The sequence below is a fragment of the Lepisma saccharinum genome, chromosome 2 (assembly GCF_977018435.1).
Source record: "Lepisma saccharinum chromosome 2, izLepSacc3.1, whole genome shotgun sequence".
NCBI lineage: Eukaryota > Metazoa > Arthropoda > Insecta > Zygentoma > Lepismatidae > Lepisma > Lepisma saccharinum.
This window is the reverse complement of record NC_139230.1, coordinates 95074469-95101436: the sequence shown is the minus strand read 5'-3', so window position 1 is coordinate 95101436 and position 26968 is coordinate 95074469. Positions and strand designations below refer to the sequence as shown.

Sequence of the window (26968 nt, the reverse complement as noted above, 5' to 3'; positions counted from 1 at the left end):
CACATTACAGTTGTTTCTTACAGCAGGTTAACAATACTGTTGAATGGGGATGGGACAGATTACTCAGTCCTATACTACCATCGATAAATATAATCACACAGTTTCTTGCATATCAATAAAATTACCAATAATTTGACCAAACTGATATTCCTATAAACAAGCTGTAATGGAGTAATTTTTGTTATATTTGGGTTGAAAATGCTATGCTTGAAATTGCACTATCACATGAAATGCATCAAAATTAGAATTTGGTTTTAAGTCTACTTTTGATGCACAGGAAGGCTAGTTGGTTCTGGACCTACAATTTACATTAGGATCCTAACTACTTGTGCCTCCATCAGATATCAAACTCAGGACCCCTTGATTACAAGGTGATGACACCACTTCCCACCCATTAAAAAAAAAAAGAAAAAAACACAAACAGTTGCACAACTTGCCAAGACATGGACTGATCCATTTGAAACAAAAAAAAAAGAAAAGAGAAAAGAGCTGTTCCACTTTCCAATAGGGGAGGAAGTGTGTTCACTGACATTGATTTTTCTTAGCATTTGTAATTTTTTCTCTCCAAAATGGAACAAGAGCTCACTGTTTTTTTTTATTTTCCTTGTGTCAGTACATATATTCAGCTACAAGATGTTACACTTGGTTTTTCTCTGCCATGATACAATCTCCCCCACCCACCCCCAGGGGACACCGCCTTTATGTAGGTACCTTCAGTACCGGGAGAGGGGATTGCATGCTGCAAGGAAATCAGGGGCTATGCCGGCGGAAGTATGAACTCCTGGCAGGGTCACCCAAGCCAGACAACTAATTGGAGACGAAGAAGGAATAATGGAAAGATGGACTGAAAACTTCAATGAACTGCCGAATAGACCACAAACAGAAATAGAAGAGATGGAAAACATATGGACCAGAAGTACTTGTTTCAGAACCAAACAGAATGGAAGTAGAAGAAGCCATTAATAACCTTAAATACAATAGAGTGCCAGGGAAAGACTGTATTCAATCAGAATTAATAAAACAAGGTGAATATATATTAAGAGAACAAATACACAACTTCATAGTGCAAGTATGGAAAGAGGAAGTAATGCCATCAGATTGAAATGTAGCAGTAATATGTCGGATCCACAGGAAAGGAGATAAAAATGGAATGCAGAAACTACAGAGGAATATCTTTATTAAGCACAGCATACAAACTGTTCTCAAAGGTACTTGCAAAAAGACTCGAGCCCTATGCAGAGGAGATCATAGGAGATTATCAATGTGGCTTTCGTCAGAACAGATCCACTACAGACAATATCTTCACAATCCAATGCCTATTGGAGAAGTGTTATGAGTTCAACATTCATGTACATAAACTTTTCGTAGATTACAAACAAGCACATGATAGTGTATATAGAAATAAACTGTATTTCATTATGGCATGTTTCGGAATACCAAAGAAACTTTTAAACTAGTCAAAATGACACTTTCTCAAACAAAAAGTAAAGTTAAAATCCAGGCTAAACTATCAAGATTTTAGTGTTAATAGAGGGCTGAGAAAAGGGGACATACTTTCAACAATCCTATTCAATATAAGCCTCGAACATGTAATCCAACATATGGAAATAAACCCTAGAGGCACATTACTGAATAGAAGGCTGCACTGTTTAGCATATGCAGGGGGCATAGACCTGATTAGCAGAAAGTGCAGGGAGAAAAGTTGGTTTAGAAATTAACCAAGAAAAGACCAAATATATGCTTCTGTCAAGGACTATAAAATTAAATTCTTGCCATAGATAATTACCAGTTTGAGAGAATACCAGAATTTAAATACCTAGGATTACGGAAAGGAATTAACAAGAAATCGAAATTAAAGCTAGAATAGCAGCAGGTAACAGATGTTATTATGCATTACACAAGCAACTAAAGTCATCATTAATATCAATCAAACTGAAGATAAGGATCTATCAGACAATCATACAGCCAGTAGTACCTTACGGAGCAGAATGCTGGTGCATGACAAAAAAAGATGAGACGGAACTAAACACCTGGGAAAGAAAAGTTCTGAGGAAGATTTTTGGAGCAGAATGGAGAATGGCGAATACGAACAAATGCAATTTTCTGTGGAAAACCAGGAGGTAGAAGAATGAAGGGGCGACCCAGGAAGAGGTGGCTGGAAGATGCAGAGGCAGATCTATGCAGCTGGGAGTGAGGCGATGGAGACAAAAGGCTGAAACACACAGAAGAACGGACTAAGGTCATAATGGAGGCCAAGGCCCTACAAGGGCTGTAACGCCATGGGTAAGGTAAGGTATGATGCACTTTTGAGATAGGCCTATTTTTAAAGTTGAGAATTCTACGTACAGTCTTATTAATGTAATTTTAGCTATACTGCATACATCCCTACCAGAAGATCTCAAACAATGGCATTGCAGTTCATGACTTGAATTGACATACTTCACATATTGTAAACTGTTGTGATAATTCCTTAAAAATGATTATTGTAAAAAATATCCCAGTTGATGCACACATATGCATTACGTGCATTACGTGTATAAATTGTCCACATTTACAATCTAGAACTCAAAGCATTTTTCACAATAAATGGTAAAAATTAAAATTCTTTGCCTACATTAACACATACAACCTTTACCACTAACACCATTCTACACAAACCTTTAAGAAGTTCATCCTTAGATGATAAATCCTCTCCTACTGATGACTTTACGCATAAATAGGCAGCTTTATTTTGTTTCGTTACAGTTTCATCTGTAAGTTCCATCATCTGTGTAAGGGAGATTTAACTGAAAAGCAACAAGTATATGTTATTAGAGAGCATTTTCATTAAAACTGATTAAAATTAAGACAGCAGTGAAATTTGTTCATTAATACTACTAGAATGCCTTTTATCAATATATTTGTGTCCCTGTGTATCAAAGGATTATGCTCATTTACAAATTTAAAAAAGAACTATATTATTAACAAAATATAGGTACACACACATTCAATTAAGTACAGTTATTATCTAAAAAAAACATTTCCTAGGTCAAAAACTGTGTTACAACTTTTTGTAAATTAACAGGATAGTAATAATGTGTTGAGACATATTTTCATTAAATAATTTTAATTTCTCTTTGTAATATTTAGTGATCATACCATCTGTTAAAAATGTAATTTCAAGCACCATTACACAAGTGCTTACTAACAGGCCACAGTTAGGAAATGTGAGGTCCTCTGTGAACTATATGAGGCCCTTAAATTTTGAAAAGTAAAAATATAGACAACTTCCATTTCCTAAAAACAACATGGATATTGGTACCCTTGCCTACATTGTATTTTTGAAAGAAACAAATGATAACCTGAAAGTAGTCTTGGAAAAAGTAGAGTACATATGTGGACTGTTTGTGGTGACCTGAATGTGTTGTGTATTCTTCTTGGACTTCAGTCTGGGTTCACTAAATACTACGGCTGAGCAGATACCACTTTGAACTGATACTGATGCTGATACTCTTACAGATTCCCACCGATACCGATACTTGAAAATTGCAATAATTAAAATTTGTTCAAAATATTGACCATATTGGTGTTTTGTTGATGTTAAAATGAGTACTGTCCAAGAAGACCAGCAGATCAGGAATTCTGGACACATCAGGGGACATGGACATGCCAGGGAATCCAGGAACTCCAGGGAACCCTGACAAAACTGACTGGAAGATAGCCATCCTTCCCTACACTGGAAATCTCCCCGGAATTATAAGCCAAATTCTCAAGAAACATAACATAAAAACCATTCACTACGCAACCCCAAGGACGATTTAGAACTCAAAACACTTGGAGTTTACAGTATTATCTGCAAATGCAGTAAAGCATACATTGGGAAGATGGGCAGGACAATAGAACAGCACTGTAAAGAACACCAAAGTTACATTAAGAATTTCTATCCAGAAAAGTCGGGACTAGCAGAACTTTCAATCAACAAGGGACATAGACCAGATTTCAGCAACACAGAAATCATAGCCAAAACTTCAAACTACTGGGACCGCATCATCAAGGAAGCAATAGCCATTCATAAAGAAAAAGAGAATCTTAATCACGACATGGGGCATGAACTGGACCCAGCCTGGCTAGAGATAGTTAACCAGAAGCGTGGATGCAGCAGGCATGGCACCCGTTTGGTCCACCATCTTCACTGGGATCCCTTCTCCATGAACATATATACACCAGGTTGATGCTCAGGACTGAACTTCTACCCTGAAGATGAGAGTGACGTTAGCTCTCAAAAGCTTGGAATCTTTTCCACAACTCACCTGGTCAATAGCCTATGAGAATGTTTTCATCATTCATTGCCAGGAAAGAATCAAGACTTACTTCACTTTTTGATGTTATAGAGGGGAATCTACTGGATTGTACAGGTGCCTGATTTAGCTAATCATTGAAATCAACCCAGAACTGTCTGTGACTGTACAAGGCTCCATTTATGCATGTGACTTTTGTCAGATGTCGCAGTCTGAAGACATCTAACAAAAATTGTTGTTGTACGTGTAGCTTGTAAAGTTAATTCCATAAGAGTGCCATGCATGTGATGTAGTGAGACATTTTGTCAAAGTTTGACATGGCGATATCCGACAAAAATTGAATGCATCAATGGATAAGGACCACATTTCAAAACAGTTACAGTTTGAATTGACTTAACACAAAGAATTTCACTAAATACCAATTACTAACTTTAACACATAAAGTACTAAGCAGCAAGCAGCCTGGATATCTCTTTGAGAAACTGAACACAAATTAAAGCAGGGATCAACAGGTAATGTGACGAAAAACGTATTGTTAGTGCCGGTACACAATACAACCACCTACGGAAAATTGTAAACCACAGGTGCCACCAAAGAACGGAATTCCCTTCCAACCTCTCTAACATCCATCCAGTGCCATAAAAAGAAACTTAAAGAACATCTACTAGCAAGGCAGATAAGCACTTAATCGTGAGCAACTTTTCAGTTACAAACATATCCATTGTAATAACTAGCAACCGGGTGCATAAAACTTCTATTGATATTCTAAATGTCACTATGTTATCTTTTTCAATTTATTATAATTATTGCTATTATTGTTTCATTCATTGTTTCCACTGACCCTGTCATAAATGTATTAAAGATGAAAGCTACAAACATTAGATATCCATGTCCATTATTTTACACATGTAATCCTTTTTCTTTCTTGTTTTATCCAATTTATTTTTTTGTATTCAATCCATATCCATTAAGGTTACATGTAATCAATGTATATTCTTATAATACAATTTTGCAATGTCATAATCACCCAGACAAGGGTCTGTTGCAAGAGTGGCCCTCGAGGCTGAAACATGCCTGCTCTAACAAACACAATTTTATTATTATTCTTTGAATTTGATTTTAAAATTTTGGGTGCATCAGCACTTAGGCTATTTTGCACCCGTCACATTATATGGGGTCCAGCCCCTTACCGTTACAAATAACAACTCTAACGTTGCATAACTAAAATCTCAAAACATTCTGACTTCCGCTAAAAGCTGAGGCTGTAAACGGGCACTCAGCACACATAAGGACTAAAAATAGGACAACACACATAATTATACTGGCCATAGGGCCAGTCGCCAGAGCCTCGCTTGTCTGCAAAATGCAGTCCAGGGTGTACTATGTGGAAGTGAGGTTGACAGTTGGGTGCACTACGTGGAAGATCACCCTTTATTATTATTATTCTTTTAGATGGGACCCACATGTTAAGTGGAGCTGAGCCACTATGCTCCTGCTTAGTATTTCCAGGCATCATCTGAGATGTCAAGGGGGAACCTACTCCACCACGCTCATCATTACAAAAAGAGAGAACATTGCAGGGTCTCTACAACTCACCCCTCACCTTCTGCACTGCACAGACAGCCACTACCCCACTGGTCCGATCTGAACCACTGTGCAACATGTCGCCATCAGGATCAAACCAGTCATCCCATGACTGCAAGCATGATTAGCCATTGCACTATTGGGGAAGGGAAGGGAGAGAGGAAGAGAGTTAATTGATAGAAGTAGGGAGAGATAGAGAGGATTTTTAATGCTATTTGGGTTGCAGGGAAGTATGGGGCAAGTGTGTAGAATTGTTTAATGAATTCCTTAAGCATGCCGGCCACTGTGGAGGAGTGGTTAGCACATCGCTCTATGATGCCAGGGGTCCCAGGTTCAAATCCTGGCCTGGGCATAAATGTTTTGACTGTATATTCATCAATTTCATCATGTCATCACTCATCCCTATCTTCGCAAATTAGCCAAAAGTGGCACAAAAAGCGAAGTAAAATAAAGCAAATCAATCAATCAATCCTTAAGTATTTCAATGTTATCTGAATTTCCCTATACTCCTTTCCAGTATACATTAACCCTTAGTACGCCGTACGGTCTGACGAAAGTAAGCCCAGTGTCGCCGAGGCTTTGAGCGGGAAATTTGAATTCGTATACATAATGGAGAAAAATCGTAACAACTCTGGCACTATGGGACCAATCTACTTCGGATAACTTTTGTTTTGCAGGCAATACATCGGTGCATGCAACCATGTAAAATTTGGATGCCCCAACCGTGGGGGGGTTACGGGCGGGGGCTGCATCCCCCGAATTTCAATGAAAAAAAAATAAAAATTTGGAGTTTGCCCCCTCTTCTCCAGCTACTTTGGGGAGAAAACCGTAACTTTTGCTTTTTTTTCAAAGAATGGACCTTCCACAACAGAATGAAACTTGATTCATGTTCGTGGGTGCAATACAATTTGAATAATAAGGCAAAACGTAAAACTCTAGCGAATTTTAGCCAATTTGCATATTATTCATAAAATTGTTATAATTGACACAATGGGACCAATCTACTTCGGATAACTTTTGTTTTGCAGGCAGAACATCAGTGCATGCAACCATGTAAAATTTGGATGCCCCAACCGTGGGGGGGGGGTTACGGGCGGGGGCTGCATCCCCCGAATTTCAATGAAAAAATCATAAAAATGTGGAGTTTGCCCCCTCTTCTCCAGCTGCTTTGGGGAGAAAACCCGAACTTTTGCTTTTTTCGTTCGCACTTGCATCTTGTGTAGCTACTGTGAATCTATTTCTCCCTTTTGACTCGGCTCTTTGTGGAAATATGTCCGGAAGGAAACGTTTGTGCGTTAGGGAAATCGATGAGCTGTTATATGATACGAAGTGTTTATGGTGAGGCGTTTGTTAGTCCTAACAGAGGAGGGACGGAGCCTTTGCAATCCTTTCTTTTGTCTATACTTCTGGATAGACGCACACTTTAGACTCATGCTTTTGGCCTCTGGCTATCGTCAAGCTTCATTGCATTTCTAACATAGAGGCGACAGAAAGCTGACAATGCCAAACCTCATCCAATCGCCTCTCTCCTTCCCCTACCCCCTAATCCCCGCCACTACATCAGCTCGATCACCAGGTCTAAACACAAAGAAGAATGTGTGCCTTATCAGTACTAAATCACAGCGTTGGAAGCTTGGAGGAAAACAGCATCGTAAATACCAAGCATTTATTGTGTCTGTCAACTGAAGAGCGAACACGTGTTTGGGTGAGCCCAAACACGTGACATATTCCGAGAAAGGAGGGGGTGGGGGGATTTGGAATTTTCGAAACATGATTGCAAAACATGTTCCCGAACGAACTGTCAGTGTTTCAACCTCAATATACAAATATAAGTGTGGCAAACCCTCGATAATTGTATCTAAAGCTGTTTGTAACATATGTGTTACAGCGGCTACAAGGGACATACTTTTTTTGTAACATATGTGTTACGGCGGCAAACTAAGGGTTAAGTGAGGTGGCATACCCAGTGTATTTTGCAGCTGCACCTGCAAATATATTGTTGGAGACATGAACATGCAAAAACAAGTTCAGAATTGCAAACATGGATATCATAACATTTGAGGAGAATGTCTGTTTCTAAGGGTGATGAAGAGTCTGACATCTAGGCTTTGACAAATGCTCTATGAATCTGTTGCAATTAAAAATGCAGTACATGGAGATGTTAAACAATGTTGATGGGTGTAGTTCTGCTGTATAGAAACTGCATTCTGTCGATAGATTATTTTTAAAGTGTTTTGTTGAAAATCCACTTTATGCACAGATGGGCTAATCGGCACTGGACCTACAGTTTAAAATTGGATCCGGAGCCACTATATGCCTTTACCAGGTATCAAACCTGGGAATCCTTGATTACAAGGCTTCTGTAGATAGGATAACACTGTAATGCCATTTCTCGACCTCAAAAGCACAGCCAACATCATCACGAGATTTGGACCTTTCCATACAAAACTGCTTAAAATTAAGAGTATTTGGATACAAGTTCATAAAAATGCTGCTGAAACTCCACTCAGAGGTAAGCTTTGCTTAAACCACACCTTTGGAGGCAGAAGGGCGGATGCTGAATAATTTGATTTGCTTTATTTTACTTTGCTTTTTGTGCTACTTTTGGCTAATTTGCAAAGATTGGGATGAGTGATGATATGATGAAATTGATGAATGGACACTCACAAATATCCATGCCCAGGCCAGGATTCGAACTTGGAACCCCTGGCGTCATAACACGATGTGCTAAACACTCCACCACAGGGGCCGGCAGGATGGATGCTGAATAAGTAAGACAGAAATGGCTCATTCCATGTTAAATCAACCAATGAAGAGGCAGTTTTCAACCTCACAAATTTTGATTAATTTGAAAGTTGGCATACTGGAAGGGCCACCTGAGGTAGGAAAATATGTAAAGTTGCAGATCCATATCTTTTTTATTTTCGAAATTACAGGGGTGCAAAACGTGCAATTTTGCCCCTATTTTCCAACATCTTGTTGAATTTAAATTGCAATATTTCGACTATCAGGGCACCTATAGATGTGATTCAGACATCATTGGAAAGGTGTTGAAGGGCTCTTTCATACAAGATCTGGCATGTGTATGTCAGGGTAAAAAAGAACGGTTCTTTAATATTTTTCAAAAAATATATATATCATACGTATCCACTATTACTCTAAATTACTGTACAAAATTTTAAAATGGGATGCCAATGGGATCCAGAATTATGTTAGATTTAGTTTAGGTTAGGTTAGGGTAGGCTAGGTTAGGTAATGTATGATAACATATTTTGATAGACAAATTCCTATAATTCAAAAGTAATAATATAACAACTAGTCCAACAGCAAGGTACATGGAAATCTTACATTCTCCACTAGGAATATTCTATAAAAACTAGTCTATGAAGCATACCCCATTTGTAAATGATGGACAAGCATGTCACAGATAGAAATCGGGATCTGGAAGTAAATTTCTCTGCCACCAAAATTGAACATAGGATGGTGAGAAATGGAAACCATTGACCTGAATTATTTTCAGTTTTGTCTACCCCTGCTTTGTTTGTCAAGAACAGAGATTGTAATAATGTCAAAAATGTATGTAATATCAATATTTTTCAGAAAGAGGAAATTGAAAAATGTATATGACATAGAACAAAGAATGAATGTCAAAATAATTAATATATGCAAAAATTATTTTGTTCTGTGTTCATTAATAACAATCCAAATAAAAAGAATGAAGGCTATATTAAGGATATCGCCAAAATATTAAAACATAATTTCAGGGATAAAAAAGACCCCTCACCTTAATTTATGTAACTTTAAGAATACAAAGTGTAATGGTTAATGGATATATTTAGTTCATATGACTGAATTCTAAGCTGTATGGAAAAAAAATGATAGAAAATGTACCAAAGGCGCAACCACGAATTTGTGTCTGGGGGGAGGCAAGTACCAGGATAAACGTACCAATAATAATAATAATGCTAATAATAATGTTATCATCATAATTGATTTGTTATATTTTACTTCGCGTTTGTGCCACATTTGGCTAATTTGCAAAGATGGGGATGAGTGATGATATGATGAAATTGATGAATGGACACTCACAAACATGCATGCCTAAGCCGAGATTCAAACCCGGGACCAACATTATTATTATTATTACTATTATAAGAAGAAGAAGCAGTAGTAGTAGTAATAGTAGTAGTAGTGGTGGTGGTGGTATAAAATACGTTATTACCCTCGTAAATTATGCAAAAAGGGGGTAGAAGTTGGTGCTATAGCATTTGTGTTCGAACAAACAATTTGAATTATTTTTTCAACATGTTCAATTTCACATTAATAATGGAAAACAAGCACACAAACTATTTTTTGAAAGACAGAAAATGCTTGATAAATGCATTCCAAATATTATTCTTTTTTACACTAACATGTATAACTTTCATGCATGATATATGTTTCACACATATGCAACATGGAGCAACGTGGACACTAAATTGTGCATGTATTCAATGTTTCTTTAATACATATTTTATACAACATATATTATTTAAATACATTACACAACAGATTCATTAATTTTACAATAAACCAACAGCAAAAATTAATTAAGTCTGAAGTGCATCACATCTGTCTTTGGTTCGGTACAGTAGCTTAGATGAGCTCCGCTTGGAGTCTCTGAACTCAAATAGCAGATGGTGAGCACTGACAGTGTTGTTTCACTCTTTGTTTTGGAACAGTGTTTTATTAACATTATAAGCCATTTAAGATCCTCACAATTCTTGCAAGTTGCAAAATATGGGGAACAAGTGTGATGCAAGCAGGGTTGTGCAATTACATCTAAAAAAAAAATTCTACATGACATGAAAATTATACATAAAAATGAATAAAATACGTAAAAACTAGAATTAAACATAAAAACTAAAAGAAAACATGTTTTTTTGGGGGGATGGTTATTGTTATGTATGTTAATTGGCAGTGGTAGAAAAAAAAGGCTTTAAAAAACTTTCCTTCCAAATTGGTACTGAAATTTCACAACTAACATAACCACATTCACATCATAATTAGCCTATGCAAGTGTACAATACAGGCCTCCCCTATGGCACAGTGGCTGTGTCGTAGCCTTGTAATCAAGCAGTCCTGGGTTCAATTCCCAGTGGAGACACCTAGTGGTTCAGATCACACTTTAAACTGTAGTTCAGTCCCGATTAGCCTTACTGTGCATAAAGTGAACTTAAAACAAAAAACTCAATCAAGCAAGTGTACAATACACATGAAAAAGGAATTTGAAGTTGTTACTAAAACTTTAAAATCCAATCCAAATAAATTGTTGTTAATCATTATGTTCAAGATGTATATATCAACAGGTTTCTAAATTTTTAAAAAATATGTGAAAGAACAGTTCTATTTTTAAAAATCTGTTAGTGAGGGTGAGGGCGTGAGGTGGCTGTGTAAACAATTTTCAGAAAATAATGATTTTGTGCTGAAATATGTAAGAAAATTAAAGTTTAAAATGTAAATATAATTAAAGTAGGTTGTAAATTACTTATTAAAAAAAAATAGTTTTTACATCTGCATAAAAAACTGGATTTCTACATTAAGTAGATTATGCATAACTTATGTAAAAAAAAAGTAACAAGTAAATTACATTGCCAACCCTGAATGCAAGTCCCCGTAAACAAGGAAGAATACTTTTCTTGCGATGTGAGGACTACACAAATAGACAAATTGCCAAAATACTGTGAATGCATCATACTACTGTTGGTAGAATACTATAGAAGCAAGAAATGCATGGGGTGTCTTCTCTATGAGAATGGTGTGGTAGAAAAAGGAAAACAACTGCACAGTTGGGTCAGGAGATAGTTTGTTTTGCTTTTTCGGATCGAGCTTCCAGCTCCAGAGAAATTGCAGCGAGTGTATCTTGTAATGCAGGGTGTCAGATGATTGAATGAAAAAGGTTTTATGAAGAATAGTCCAAGAAAAAAAGCCATATTTAAATGTTCAGCACATCAAAGCCAGAAGAGAATTTGTGAGGAGGTATGGTGCATGGAGTGAAGGACAGTGGCGACATGTCATTTTTCCAGATGAAAAGAAGTTTATGATTGTTGGAATGACAATGGAGTGAAATTATGGATGAGGAAAGGAGAAAACCTGAAGCCAGTGTTTCCCCAACCAGAAAAGTTTCTGAGATTGTCATGATATGGGGATGCTTCACATAAAAGGGAGTGGGATCAATAGACTTAGTCGATCCTCTTCTACCTTGCGGTGTTGAGGTTTCCCAGAGGGTCTTCCATCGGATTCTGTCTCGGGCCAGCTCCTTTGCTCTCCTCCACTCTCCTGCTCTAGCCTCTACAGCTGCCTTCACATCTTCTTCCCATGTTCTTCTGGGTTTCCCGCGTGGTCTTGCTCCTTGCAGGAAACCCAGAAGAACATGGGAAGAAGATGTGAAGGCAGCTGTAGAGGCTAGAGGAGGAGCTGCTCCTCCCTAAAAGAAAATCTAGCAGGCCGAGGGCTATAAGGGAGGCAGCCCCTCCCACAAGGCTTTGGAACTAGGGCTGATAACCCGAGTGTCCGAGATGAAATTATTAAAAGAAACTACAGAGGAGAAACCGGGATCAATAGAAATTTGCAAAAAAAAAAGAGTTGACATTCTGAATCAAAAGTTGCTACCAAGAGCATCCATCTATTTCTCAGGCCAGAATTTAAGTTATTTTGTTTTTCAAGATGAAAATACACCATGCCACAGGGCATGAAGTGTTGGAGACTTGTTTCCAAGCAATGGTATTGAAAGATTATGGTGGGCAACAAATTCACCCGATATGAACTCCATTGAGGTATGATTTAACAATATGGAGAGTTCATTCGATTACTTTCAAATTCGAGATACTCACTAACTTTGGCCTCCTAATGATGAATCTGAAGTTGAAATTTGGGGCTGGAATATAGAAATTGCAAAATTATGTGCAATTATTAATGGTATGATTGCCGATACACTATTATGGTAGCCCTATTTGATGATGTGAACAATTGAAGATCGGTATTCGTTACGCTGTCTACAGCATTGCGACATTGTTAATTTGTCACTTGGAGATCATTGATTGTGAAAGAATGGAGGAGGGAAGGAGTGAAAAGATCGTTAATGTGGTGCAATTATTTACAGTGACGATGAGGATATGGAGGGAGAAGAGGTTGTGGAATGCGGTTTCGAATAGAGGTAAGTTTGAAAATGGTGCGGTTCCTAGAGTGTTGTGCCGAAAGTTATACCAGTTGCATGGAGCGTTCATTTGTATGTGAGAAAATGGCGTGTTGCATAGTGTCGATTGTATGTTTGTTGAACTAATCATTGACGGTAAGGATAGGTTATGTTAAATTTCAGTAACGGAAATATCTCCAATTTGTTTCAAATTCGGTATACTTACTAATTTTGGTCTTGTAAGAGTAATCATGAATGTGCAGTTGTAATTTGGCGCTCATTTGGGGGCCAGTGATTCCAGGCAATTTCTAACATGCCCTTAAAAAGGGAGTCTATAGTGAAATCCGGGTAGCCGAAGCAGAGGCGGGGCCATGGTAGCGGTAGGTCAATTACCCCAGGGGCAGAGCCCGGAATCGGTGGGAAATTTGGACTCAAAAACTGAAAACGGCAATATCTTAACTTTAAACAGCTATACATTCGTAAATACTTCTTTCCGCACTCTAGATTATTGTTCAGGGGTGTATATATCGTTTTTTAGGTATTTGAAACAGAAAATTTTCCGATAAATAATGAGCAATTTTGCCAATCGTAGACCACTTAATTTCAGTTATTTTGCAATTTGTACGCGTGAGCGCCGAATTTTAACTGCAGATTCATGATTAGGAGGGCAAAATTAGTGAGTATGTCAAATTTGAAACAAATTGGAGAAACTCCCGGTATTGTAAAATCGCTCCCCCATTGATTATATCTGTGGCATATTATGTCAAGATAACTTTCTGGGAAGATATTTCAGTGCAGAAGACAATTCATTGAGGAACTGATTGGCACCACGAACTGGTTGTTGCATTGTGTGAAAAACTTGTCAGCAGTATGACCCGTAGGCTAGCAGTATTGAAACCGGTAACACTTTACTATACCGGAGATGGATTTCTTCAAATATACAGGAGAAAGGCAAATCATTTTCTGTAGCGTTGTTGATGTTCGGGAATGTAGTTTTGATCCATTTTAATGCGAATGCATGTGGTTTTCTACGAAAATCTATTTCCGACACGCTATTGCTGCTGCCGCCATTTGCTTTCTGCACGAGAGCACAATACGCTCTCGTATTGTCCGTATATGCTAAATTGAACGAAAGGAGTGCTAGTGGAACCTAACCTAACAGGCCTAACCTAACCTAGTAGGCATACTTCGTCCCCGTGATGGTTCGTGGGGCTTTCGTGAATTTTTGGGCTAACGTCAATGGTTTTTGGGGCTACCTGTGGATGGTTTGTGGGAAATAAGGAACAACAGTAAGTACTCGTTAATGTAAGAAATAGACATTATTTTCATTAGAAATTCATAATTTCACCTAAAGAAATGTTCCGCAATGCAGAATAGTACATTAGCAATGTAAAAAATTGTGAAATAAATCATTGATAGGTGTCTCCGGTATAGTAAAGTAGTACCTTTAAACCTGCCTTTGGTGGTCTAACAAAGTATTGAAGTGTAAATTTTGTGGTATTTTCAGTGGAATTGCAGTCATTTTCCACCATTTATAAATAAAAATTGAAAGAAAAAGTAACCTAACCTACAGTATGCATTACATTCTTCTTCTGAATTATACAATCACTACATGTATAAAGAGTACCATTTTTGTTTAATTACAATGTGTACAACAAATGATCACAGTTTGAATATAACTGAACCACTATAAGTTCATTTTCAGTGTGTGTCCAAGAAGCAGTTTGTAGTAGCCATTGTATCTGATAATATACGTTTTACAAAGTACTGCTATTTTTTCTGTGACGGACTGTATTTACACAAAATTTATGGTAAATACGCGATATCGCCCAAACACCTCTCACTCGTTTATTTTGTTAATTTTAGCATTGATACTTACCTATTCTGCATTGCAGAAGATTCTTTAAGGTGAAGTTATGCCTTTTTCCATAAAATAGTGTCAACTTTTCATATTACGAGTCATTATTTGTATTCCCTGTTCCCCTTGGGTAATAGAGAATATGGCATGCACTCGTCATGGATCATCACGCGTCGTGCTTGTGTTTTGTCGATTTGGAGTGGGTATGCAGTGTTTCAACCTTCTTCACCAAAAAATACCTACTTTCGTGTTCATTATGTCATCACAAACCATTCACGATAGCCCCAAAAACCATTGACGGATAGCCCCACGAACCATTGACGGATAGCCCCAAAAAACATTCACGATAGCCCCATGGACCATTTCCGGGAGGGTTAGGCTGGGTTGGGTTAGGTAAGCATAGTTAAAATAATAAAAGAAAAAAAATCTATTAAGAAAAAGGCACATTTGGAAACACTGGCGAGACCACGTGACTTTCGACGCTTGAGCCATCTGCAGGTACATAATGGAAACAACGGCATAATGTCAGAAAAAGCAAGTTCCTTACATAAAAAGTGATTATTTCTTGTTCTGCAGCATTCTATGGTGAAGTTTTCAGTTTCCGCGAAAGAAAATACTTCGAAGAACTTCGACAATGCTACAGAAACTGATTTCAATAAGTAGTTGGTACTTGTTTACTATCCTTCGGACACATTTATTTTTACAGAAGAAACTACTTACCGTAATAAGTTCCTGTAGCATTGTCGAACATCGGGAAGGTGTTTTTTGTGATGTGGGAATGTTTCATAGCTGAAATTCATGTTGTTTGTTGAAAATTAATTCTCCGACAGAGAATTGGCACGTGGATAGGTTAGTTCTGTTAGGTTAGGAAACATAGTTAAAATTTGGTGTCGTGTTAGTATCAGGATCTAGAAATTGGAAATAATTGCGAACCATTGACGCTAGCCCCATGAACCATTGGCGTTAGCCCCACGAACCATTGGTGCTAGCCCCACGAACCATTGGTGCTAGCCCCACAAACCATTGATGCTAGCCCCACGAACCATTGACACTAGCCCCACGAACCATTGGCGCTAGCCCCACGAACCATTGGCGATAGCCCCACGAACCATTGGCACGTGGTTAGGTTACGCAAACATAGTTAAAATTTGGTGTCGTGGTAGTATCAGGAATATATATATTTGGTTGTGAAACAAAAAAAAAAAAATCGTGAAAATCGACAGTTTCCATTCCGAAAACTAACGCCTTATTTTCGCTTATTTTGCAATTTCTAGATGTTCTACACCTTCAGGAATGTTCCGCGAAGCAGATACGTTAAGTACGAATGTCAAAAATTGACGAAACGAAAAAATTAGAGGTGTCCGAAGGATAGTAAATTTTTACGCAGCATTTAATGTAATTATATTTCGAAAGTCTTTCAAATAGATCGAAAACGGTTAAGTGAGAAAATTAAAAATCAAAAACTACAGTTGCCTAGTAAAAATCAAAATTAATATTTTTACAACAGTCCAAATAATTCTCAAGTTTCTGTGTTAATTATAATAAACTAGAATATATTAAGTACCACAAACTACACAGTGTCTCATACGTACAGGCAAAATTGTTATTACAATTTTTGGATAGACCACAGATTATTGCTTCATTGTTTTCGTGTAGTGTAGGTCACTCCCACAGATTATTAAAGACTCTACATTTTTAATGAGCAATTACACGTGGCACGAAAGTCGCGGATGATTTGTTGATTTTGTGATTTAAGTCCACTTTATACACAGTTAAAGGATAATCGGGACTATACCTACAGTTTAAAGCGGGATCCGAACAACCATGTGTCTCCACCGGGTATCGAACCCGGGACACCTTGACAGTGGCGTGCTCAAGGCGGGTTGGTGGGAGTCATAACTCCCACCTTTTGGTCCAATACATATATATAGAATGTCAAAGGCAGGAAAATATGACAAAATTGGGATAACTACAAAGAAAAAGTATACGTAACACTTCCCTTTCGAAAATCCTTGGCACGCCACTGCCCCTTGATTACAAAGCAACGATGCTACCAATGCGCAATGGCGGTGGCCCACCAAAGTCTCGGGTGCCAAATGCCTAAATATGACATAACCTTGTTTTGAGATATGAATATAATGCTTTGACTGTTTTTGATTTGATATATCACGGGAACGGTGAACGTCATATCCAATATGGTGGATTCCTTCAGGACGCAGAAGTGGGTCGCAGCAATGATATGGCAATTGTTTTCCCATTTAAATACATGGGGAATTTGATGCTGAACGTGCTGCTATTACATTACATTGCAAGTTTAATTTCATGTTAACCTCAGAAATTATGTCGGAAATTGATAGATGATAATCAGTGCTGTGAAACTAAGAATTTCAACACCAGAAAAGGTATGGAAACTTTAAAAAAACTTAAAATTTGCACAGCACCTGTTGTTTTTTCTTTTTCTTGTGAATCTGGTAAAGAATAATCCATAATAATTCCACGCGACTGTGCTTTTATTTTTATAGTTGTTATTAAAAACTGAGAAAAGTCACTCGCGAACCACGATAGGTGCTGGAAGTCTATCCTCATACCTCGTGAATAGTGAGTACGATCTGCCGAATAAGTGGACCCGGACTTTCTTGTAAGTGTTATCATTTCTGAGTTGACTTTATAAGGACAGCTATACCATACCGCAGATTCGGAGAAATAGACAACGCCCCTCGAGGGCGGAAACTACTCTCTCACACCATCGCAGACTTTCTAAACAGTGTATTAATACCCCATCTAACATGACCGAATCACACCATTTCATGGATTTAGAGCCCAATGCTCAGCTCGGTGATAACCTTGGTGCTTCTTTTTGCGATGATATCCATATTCCAGACTGTCATGATAAGGGCATTGGGAAAAGACTTTGCGACTCAAGTTCGGTTGAACGCGAGAGTGTAACTAACGTCAAATCCCGCAAAACTGCTGATATGATTGCGTCACAACATACTTACCCCACTGACCACCCAGGACCGTACGTGGTCCTCCTAGAAGGCACTCTACATGCCCAGCGCATTAGCCATTTGAATGGAGGTAGTTTAGGAATTTTTTTTAGGAAAAACGACATCCCGGTGGAACTTGTCGAACAGTGCGGGAAAAACCGCGTACGTGTCACCTTTCCCTCGGGCCAGGATGCCAATCACTTTGTTGAGAATACAACCACTCTCGTGAAGCTGGCGGTTACTGCTCGCGTACCCCTTTCACTTATTCAAAGGGAAGGGCTGATTTTTGGTGTGGCATTGGATATCACAGAAGACGACATCATCGACGGCTTGGACTCGGGTCCAATTCGGATACTGAGTGTGAAACGACAAAAAAAGAAGATCTGGAAGGACGATGGATCCTTCCATCTCGAAGATGCCCGAGTTATATGTGTCACCTTCAGCGGCACTAGACTCCCAGAATTTGTCATCTTAAATCGCGAAATCAAAGAGGTGAAACCCCGAATTCGCCCTGTTTTACAATGCAAAAATTGTCTGCGTTATAACCACACAGCGGCCCAACGCAGATCTCGAGCAATTTGTGGACATTGTGGGTCGGACCGGCATGAAGGACCATGTCTCACAGATCCCAGCTGCATTAACTGCAAACAGGCCCATTCCGCCAATGATAAAACCTGTACCAAATGGCAAGAAGCAACTGACATCCAAAACCGTATGGCAATCGACAACATCTCATTCTTTGAGGCTAAGCACAGAATTCAAGGAACATACATTGCGCCATTAACTAAAGCAGAAGTGCTGCACTCGTTACACGACCCCCGGGCATACCCGTTATTAAAAACCCCGACCCCTAACACTCCTGCGAAACCTGCCTTACCCATAAACGCGAGACACCAGTCTTTCCGACAAGCTATCCTCGCCCCTCAAGCCCATACGCCTGAACCCCTAACTAACATCGTACAATCAGAATATGACTCGCACCACAAACCACGGAACAAGAAACCGCATAATCCTATGCGCAAACTAGCAACTATTCATCTAGTAGCTCAGCCACAGAGGAAGATATTTGTGCATCCTTGCCTGTGGGAAATCGGGCGTTTCCCAATGCACCCCCTCAATTGCGGATACATCATCGATTCACCCCAGTTCGGTTAACCACAAAAGTGTCCTCACAAACCTCAACCTCTGCACAAATAACAAGGGAGCAAACTCAAATTTACAACTCGATATTAGCAATAATTCCCAATCTGTGGGACGCAGTGCGGGACACAACAAATAAACACCGTCGAATTCAAATAATACATCAAATCCAAGCCTTAACATCCAACCTTCTGGCGATCCTAGAAGCCACACCTTGACAGAACCAGGTTTCCGATAGATACCGGAAATGGAAATAATCGTTCAATGGAATGTCAATAGTTTCTCTGCAAGAAAATTGGAACTGATAGACTTAATTGCCGAATATCAACCCCAAATTCTCTGTTTACAGGAAGTTAAAGGTACCAAACATGAAAAATATCGCCTCGCGCACTATAATTTATACGGTACCCCAACCACCAATAGGGGAACTGTAATATTTGTACATGAACAAATACAACATACAGAGGTACCGATTCCGAATGACATAAGACTAGTACAAGATTTTCAAGCAGAAATTGTAGCCATCCGCGCTTCCATATTCCTCCGAACTTTCACGGTAATATCGATATACATCCCTTCCCATCCCAAATCCCAACGCATACGCTCAAGGGACCTCCAAGAACTGAGACAACACGTTCCGGGACCTATTGCCTTCCTAGGTGACTTTAACGGGCATCATTCAACGTGGGGAAACCCACATGATGACAGACTCGGTAAAGTATTAGACACATGGATTACCGAGAACAATCTCATCATCAGTAATGATGGAACCCCCACCCACTTCCCTCTAAACGGGAATCACCCCTCTTGCATCGATCTGACGATAACGTCTCCGGAAATATTCACCCAGTTCTCGTGGGATAAAGAAGAAGACTTACGGGGCAGCGATCACGCACCCATTTTATTAATCAGACGTAATTCTCCGTCCCGACACCCAAGTTTGGCAAACAGGCAGACTCCCCCAGTGAGGAGATGGACTAAGGCTTCCATTAACTGGGAGGCGTTCAAATACACGTTTTCACGGATATATATACCAATCTTATCATTCCGAAATATCCATGTAGCTTACGATAATCTCATCGACACGATCACGGTCGCCATGGATTACAGTGCAACACGTACCCGCTTTCGTACCTCGCCAAGATATCCATCCATCAGTTGGTGGACGCGATATTGCGAAACCATTAAAATCAGGAAAAGATATCAACTTCGCACATATGAACGATATCGCACTCGTGCTAATTTGCTTGAACTAAAACGCTTGCAAGCGAAAGCCAAAAAAATATATCCAGGCGAAGAGAGCAGCATGGCAACATTTTTGCAACACATTAGATCGCAGTGACAGTCTAAGCTCCATCTGGCACAAATTTAATATACTTCGTAAACCAACCCAAAATAAGGTAAAAACGATTGAGCGAACCTGGGAAAATGACTTCATTTCTTTCTTAACCCTCGGATGCATATCACTTTTTTTTTACAACTTTACATATGTGGGGTTAATTTGACCCCAATGCAATTATGCATTGAAATAAGTACGACAGCTAATATGGTTTATTGCTCAATAATTTATCTGAATATAACATATGAAACAATTACCCTTTCATTATTATTATTATTTAACCCCCCCCAAATAACAATGTATTGACAATTCACTGTTCTACATATTAATGGTAGTTACACTTCGCTCGCAATTATCAGAACTTCAGTTGACCTGAGAAACAGTATTTTAGAGAACACAATACAGCACTAAATATTATTTTATGTAGAACAAATAAATTTTAAAAAAAAATAAAAAAAAATAATAAAGAAATAAATAGAAGAATGTGCCGGCCTCTCATGGCAATTAAATACTCCTCACTCGCATTCTGAGCACACCACAATCACACTGCTGTGGAGCTTGCAAACAGGTTTCCCACACCTTCTGCAATGTTCCGTCGTCATCCTGTCCTTTTGTCTTGTGCAGACCTGGCATCTTACTCTTTTCTTTGAAGATCTATCCTCCAGTCTCTGTGTCTGCCTTACTACGCCGCACAGTTTCATTGCCTCGGTTACTGGTTTCTTCAGGTTCAAGCTTTGGCAACTCGATAAGGAACATACGGCGTCTGTTACTGACGCCCGAATGGTAATTAGAATGCTGTGACAAGTAGCATGTGTATGCATTGATAACTACTACGTTGATTACATTATAGAAGAGGTCCATTGGCCATCGACGTTTCTGTCTTCTGCAGGTGTGTGTTTGAACCAGTTTGTCCATGGCGTCCACTCCACTGGTTGTTTGGTTGTAAACCTTTATGATTTCTGGCTTCATCTTAGAATCATAATCATCAATGTGTATGTCATGGTGCATAGTGCTCAGTAGAACGACATTCTTGTTTTTCTTCGGCACGTAGCTTACCAGGGTCTCATTTTCATGGAAGGCGAATTGTGATGTGCAACGCTGTCTTGTCTTGATATTGGTAAGTGCAGGTGGAATTTCACGTTTGTTTTTCTATACTGTTCCAACAATGGTTACATTTTGTAACAGGAGATCGTTAGCCAAGTCATGACTTGTGAAAAATTGGTCAGTTGTGATATTTCTTCCAAAGTTCCGCAGTGTGTTGCACAGTTTCTTCACGACGTTGTTGGCGAGATTCTTTTGAACTGGCTCTCCTGGCTGTCGTCCCAAGTAGATTAGACCGTCTTTGACGTCAAAGTTATCAGCATCGCACAACGAGCAGATCTTGATGACGTATTTGGCCGGCTTACTTGGTATGTATTGCACGAACTTGCATCTCCCACAGAAAGGCACTAACTGTTCATCAATCGTAAGAACGGCACCAGGTACCATAATTCTGCGACAGTTTTTGATAAAATGTGTCCAGATATATCGAAATGCAGCCATGTGATCAGTCTCCAGACGTGCAGCGCCAGTATGTTTGTCATCAGATCAGAGCAATCTTCTGATGTCTTCGAAACGATTTACTCCAAAGGTTGCTTTGTCTGACTACCATGCTATAGGTCCCGGGTTCGATCCCCGGCCGGTTCAAATCCGGGAACTTTTCTAACGATGGAAGCGGCCCCGGCGCCCACCCAGCGTCGAATAACATGGGTACCTGGGGGAAACCCTGGGGGGTAAAGGCGGTCAGGGGCGTGATGCTGATCACATCACCCCCACTCACGACCGGATCAAGAAAGTGTGGGGCGTTACTCCCGCACCCCCTATACGCCTTCATGGCGTGGTGCTATGCACAGGGGAGCACTTTATATATATATATATATATATATATATATATTAAAGCGCAACGGCAGGGTAGCGCCGACGGGTTAAATATAGTATGTTAAAGAACAAAGAGCACTAAACTTGTCGTAATTTGGGTCGTCCCTAGCTGCCGTGGGTCGATAATACAAACATTTTAATTTTTACACTACGCTTTATGTTTTCTTGTTGAGTATCTGTAATTCAACGGGGGAAGTACGGTTCGGAAAAAACTCTCCAAATTATAAAGAAAAATGTATTATGTACGTAAGCGCATTATATATTTATTATAATACACTATGGCACTATGCCCTATCCGTTCATTTAATAAAACGTATGTTATCTTTGTATTAAGCAGACATTTTCCCCTCGTATTTTCGTCCTTTTCTTTCTTTGGTTACAACGATTTTAAAATTATAATTCCTGTAAATATGATAGCGGTAGAGATTGCGAGATATGAAACATAATATTTTATTTTGTAATAACTATTCTTCTCGATAAATGTGTATGTATAAAACAGAGAACCGGATTTACTAGCCATGAGGAAAAAGTATGATATCACGTAAAAATAATGAGTCAGTTATTAATGCTTGCTTGCTGTTTGTTGGCTCAAACCGATTTCGAGCCAGCGGGACTGATTGATGTGTTCCTACTTCTTTCTGTCTTCTTCCTCGGTAACCCTTATGGCACTTTCACAATTCACTTACACTTTCACTCGTGATTTTCACTAAGGGGGGTATCCTGTGGGATATGTTACACTGTAGATTTCGTTGTTGTTGTTTTTTTTGTTTGTTTGTTTGTTTGTTTGTTTACTTGGCGATGTTGTGTTTTCGTGCGAAGCTATATAGCGCCCACATAGTGGGAGCTCGAGGCTGACTTATTAAGGTTGAGATTGACACCGGAAATGGAACATCTAATCGAAGTAGGGTTTTATAGAACGTTTCCTGATGAACTTGTCGTAAGGGGCATTGGAAAATCAGATGCTTTATTGTTTGGCTGGGTTCTCCGCATTGACAGGAAGTTGAAGGTACCGCGTGTATTCTTGCCAAATGTTGATTCACGAGCACGTGACCCGTACGCATTCTCAAGGTGAACACAATCACTGCCCGAGGTAGATTCAGAGATTGATACCAAGTTGTTTTGTACCGATATTCGCATTCCACTTGTAGGTTGTTGTGTTTTGGATTTCATAGGTAGACCATTCATCCCATTCATGTTGGATTTTCATTTTTACTCGGGGGAGCAAGTCTGTATAAGGTAATCGTAAGGGAGTTACGTGTACAAGTGACCGAGCTTGTTTTGCGTAGTTATCTACTAAATCGTGGGATTTGTTTTGATTGGTATGGGTCTTAATGTAGGTGAAGGTCACTTTCTGTCCCCGTTTTCGAAGTCGTAACGCTGCACTTTGAATAAGATAAGGAAAAATCGTAAGTTTGTGGGCTGCGTTGCCAGCTCTGGACAACGTTTGGAGCACGCTCAGGGCGTCTGTCAGGATAAGAGACTGTGGAATGTCCGATGTTAGGATATGAAGTAATGCTCTATAAATTGCGTAACATTCCGCCGAAAAAATTGACGCGTCGGAAGGTAGTTTAAATTGTCTAATTATATTCGTGGACGGGATATAAAATGCAGAACCGACATTAAAATTTCGGTAACCACCAAACGTCTCTAATTCCCTTATTTTCGTATTTTTCACATTGATACTTACATATTCTGCATTCGTAAGGATTCTTCTATTTCGCGTTTCGTTTTTTGCAGGCAAATAATCTCAATTTTCGAAATATGGAGTCTTTTTATTTTCTTCGCTTTTGCTTGCGTTACACGCGATATGGCGGAGAAATCTTGACTAGCGTAGTCCATGATCAGTGGTTATGCAGTGTTGCGACCTTCTTCATAGCAAAATATCTAGGTACTAGTATGGAGAATACGTAAGTATGAATGTGGAAAATACGAAAATAAGGGAATTAGAGACGTTTGGTGGTTACTGAAATTTTAATGATATGGATAACAACATAGGCCTTTAGCCTAAAAATAAACTTCAGTCTGCTGACGTCAGAACGCAAGGTAGCAAGAGTGTTGTGCGATAAGTGATTGAAATAAAACAAAGCAACTGAAACCATTGGCGCGTGGATAGGTTAGTAGGGCCACGCAAAGGTTTCAATAGTGAAAAAGATAGCCCCACGAACCATTGGCGCTAGCCCCACGAACCATTGGCGCGTGGATAGGTTAGTAGGGGCACGCAAAGGTTTCAATAGTGAAAAAGATAGCCCCACGAACCATTGGCGCTAGCCCCACAAACCACTGGCGCGTGGATAGGTTAGTAGGGCCACGCAAAGGTTTCAATAGTGAAAAAGATAGCCCCACGAACCATTGGCGCTAGCCCCACAAACCATTGGCGCTAGCCCCACGAACCATTGGCGCGTGGATAGGTTAGTAGGGCCACGCAAAGGTTTCAATAGTTAAAAATTGGTTTCGAAAAAAATATTCGTAGCCCCACACACCATTCTCGGATAGCCCCACGAACGATTCACGGATAGCCCCACGAACCATTCACGGATAGCCCCACGAACCATTCACGGATAGCCCCACGAACCATTCATAAATAGCCCCACAAACCATTCACGGATAGCCCCACGAACCATTCATGGATAGCCCCACGAACCATTCACGGATAGCCCCATGAACCATTCACAGATAGCCCCACGAACCATTCACGGATAGCCCCACGAACCATTCACGGATAGCCCCACGAACCATACATAAATAGGCCACGAACCATTCATAAATAGCCTTAGAGATACTGGGCGAAAGGGGGGGGGTTATCACCCCCATCAACCTCACATTGAGCACGCCACTGCTCCTGTGCACGTCATGTTGTCGCAAGTTCGTAATCAGAAATGATGAACAGTAACTCACGTTTATTTACGTTCTAGAACTCTTACACAGTTACAAAACCGCGCATTTGGAAACACTGACCGGTTGTTACGTCATGAAACGCTCGCAAATATTTGGTTCACGTAGTAGACGGACATCAAGGGAACAGCTTTCATGCATCGGAGCGACATTAATGTCGAAAATTACATGATTTATCGGCAAAAAAATTTCAACGAGTTGAAAGCAAACTTCCAAGACCTTCCTAAAGTATAAATAAACTCATTTCGGTAAGTACTTTCTCCTGTAAAATTGAAGAAATACGTTTTGGGGATACGAAAATTTTACCGAACCGACATCGGTATCGTCTTTTGATCCGTCCGTATATATTAATGTAGCCTCCGGCCATCTTTCTTGATAATTTCCATGTTCCCCACGGTCGACGTAATGGAGATTCATTCGTGTAAAGAACGAATTTTTCGTGTAAATCGATAGCAAAATTGTGTTCAGCAAACATTTACAATTATGTAGCAATTCATGTTACCGAAAATTACATTCTCCTGAATCTAAGAATTAATAATATATATATATAAGTAGATTCCACCCGAGATGAAAGCAATTAATCATCATTTTAATTGACATTAATGTTTTTTTAATTCAGTATCGAGGGTGACGCTATTGTTATTTAATCAACCGCCACGTGTCGGCACGTGTCGGGGGTGGAGGAGGAGATGAGTTATCGATGACTCATGCACACGTGTGAGTTTGAAATTAATGGTTTTCCATTAGTGCACAAAAGACACTATTATGTATTCCGTTTTCGGGCTAAGCTAACCTATTGTTGTATATTATATATGCGTTTCTGCCGGATATGAGTCATGGGTGCTTTATACAGACGTGGGAACTTGGAATTAATGGTTTTTCCATTAATGTACAAAAGACATTTTCGGCCTATTGTAAGGCGCCACGTCCGGCCATTTTAGCGTCGGTGGTGAGTCATATTTGGTATAATTAAGGATCCGTATTTACATGTATTCAACCGGTGCCGACGCGTTCGATCGGAGGTAGAAGATATTATAACACATGTTCGCTTTAAAGGCGAAGAAATTGAACGATGTAGCCTATATGCAAACGAAGTATGCGGACAGAAGATATGTTATTAATATTAACCTGTTACGGAAGAACCTGTTAGGTGGTTGCATTCATCGGCACCCTCAAACCGCGAGCGTTCATGGACCCGGGAGGGGAAGAAAGGTTCTCCATTGTTACGGCCCTCATCGCTTGGCCTTTTTCCGAAGTTGAATGGAAGTCAAGTGTCGCCAAATGTTTACACACGAGTATTGATTTTCTTTGAGGTTCCAATTTTATTTGGTGGAAGTAATCTACGCGGTATTTCTGCCGCCTTTCGTAACATTGCAAAGACTATTTGACCAAACCGTAAGGAATTTGGCTGAACTAGGAACATTCAGTTCCAGTATCTACAGGTTAAAGTGGATGCGATCCACTATTTGCTTTTATTTCGGGGTTGCGAACCACGGACCATTTGATTATTGCCTTATAAACATCAGGATTCACGTAAAATTGACCAGATGTTTTTACCGTTAGGGACAATATTTCGCATTTTTTGTGTATTTTTACTCAGAAAACGCTATTTGAACGATTCAAGCAAGAGTTCGCATGGCAATTTAGACACACAAACTGTGTTTCTTCAACTTTAGCTGAAATTTAGGTTTATTTTTGTACTCTAATATCACAATTTCATCTATTCTGGCAGGAGTGTTTATTCCAGTTTAGACTTGCAAAGATAATTTTTTCAACTTTTAACTTGTTATTTTAAAAGTT

General features: G+C 39.3%; 1 protein-coding gene across 4 annotated transcripts in view; it reads right to left on the bottom strand.

Moving 5' to 3' along the window:
• LOC145984101 (EF-hand calcium-binding domain-containing protein 7-like) overlaps positions 1 to 16565 on the bottom strand; it is a 184667-nt gene extending 168102 nt beyond the window's left edge. Inside the window, exons 1-2 of one of the 4 annotated variants that reach the window (XM_083117517.1) lie at positions 16486 to 16565; positions 2659 to 2786 (exon numbers count right to left, since the gene is read on the bottom strand). In XM_083117517.1, coding sequence (XP_082973643.1) covers positions 2659 to 2767 — 109 coding nt within the window. In that variant the 5' untranslated portion in view covers positions 2768 to 2786; positions 16486 to 16565. The other 3 variants (XM_083117518.1, XM_083117519.1, XM_083117520.1) reach the window with 3 other exon arrangements.
• Between the last annotated feature and the right edge of the window lie 10403 nt (positions 16566 to 26968).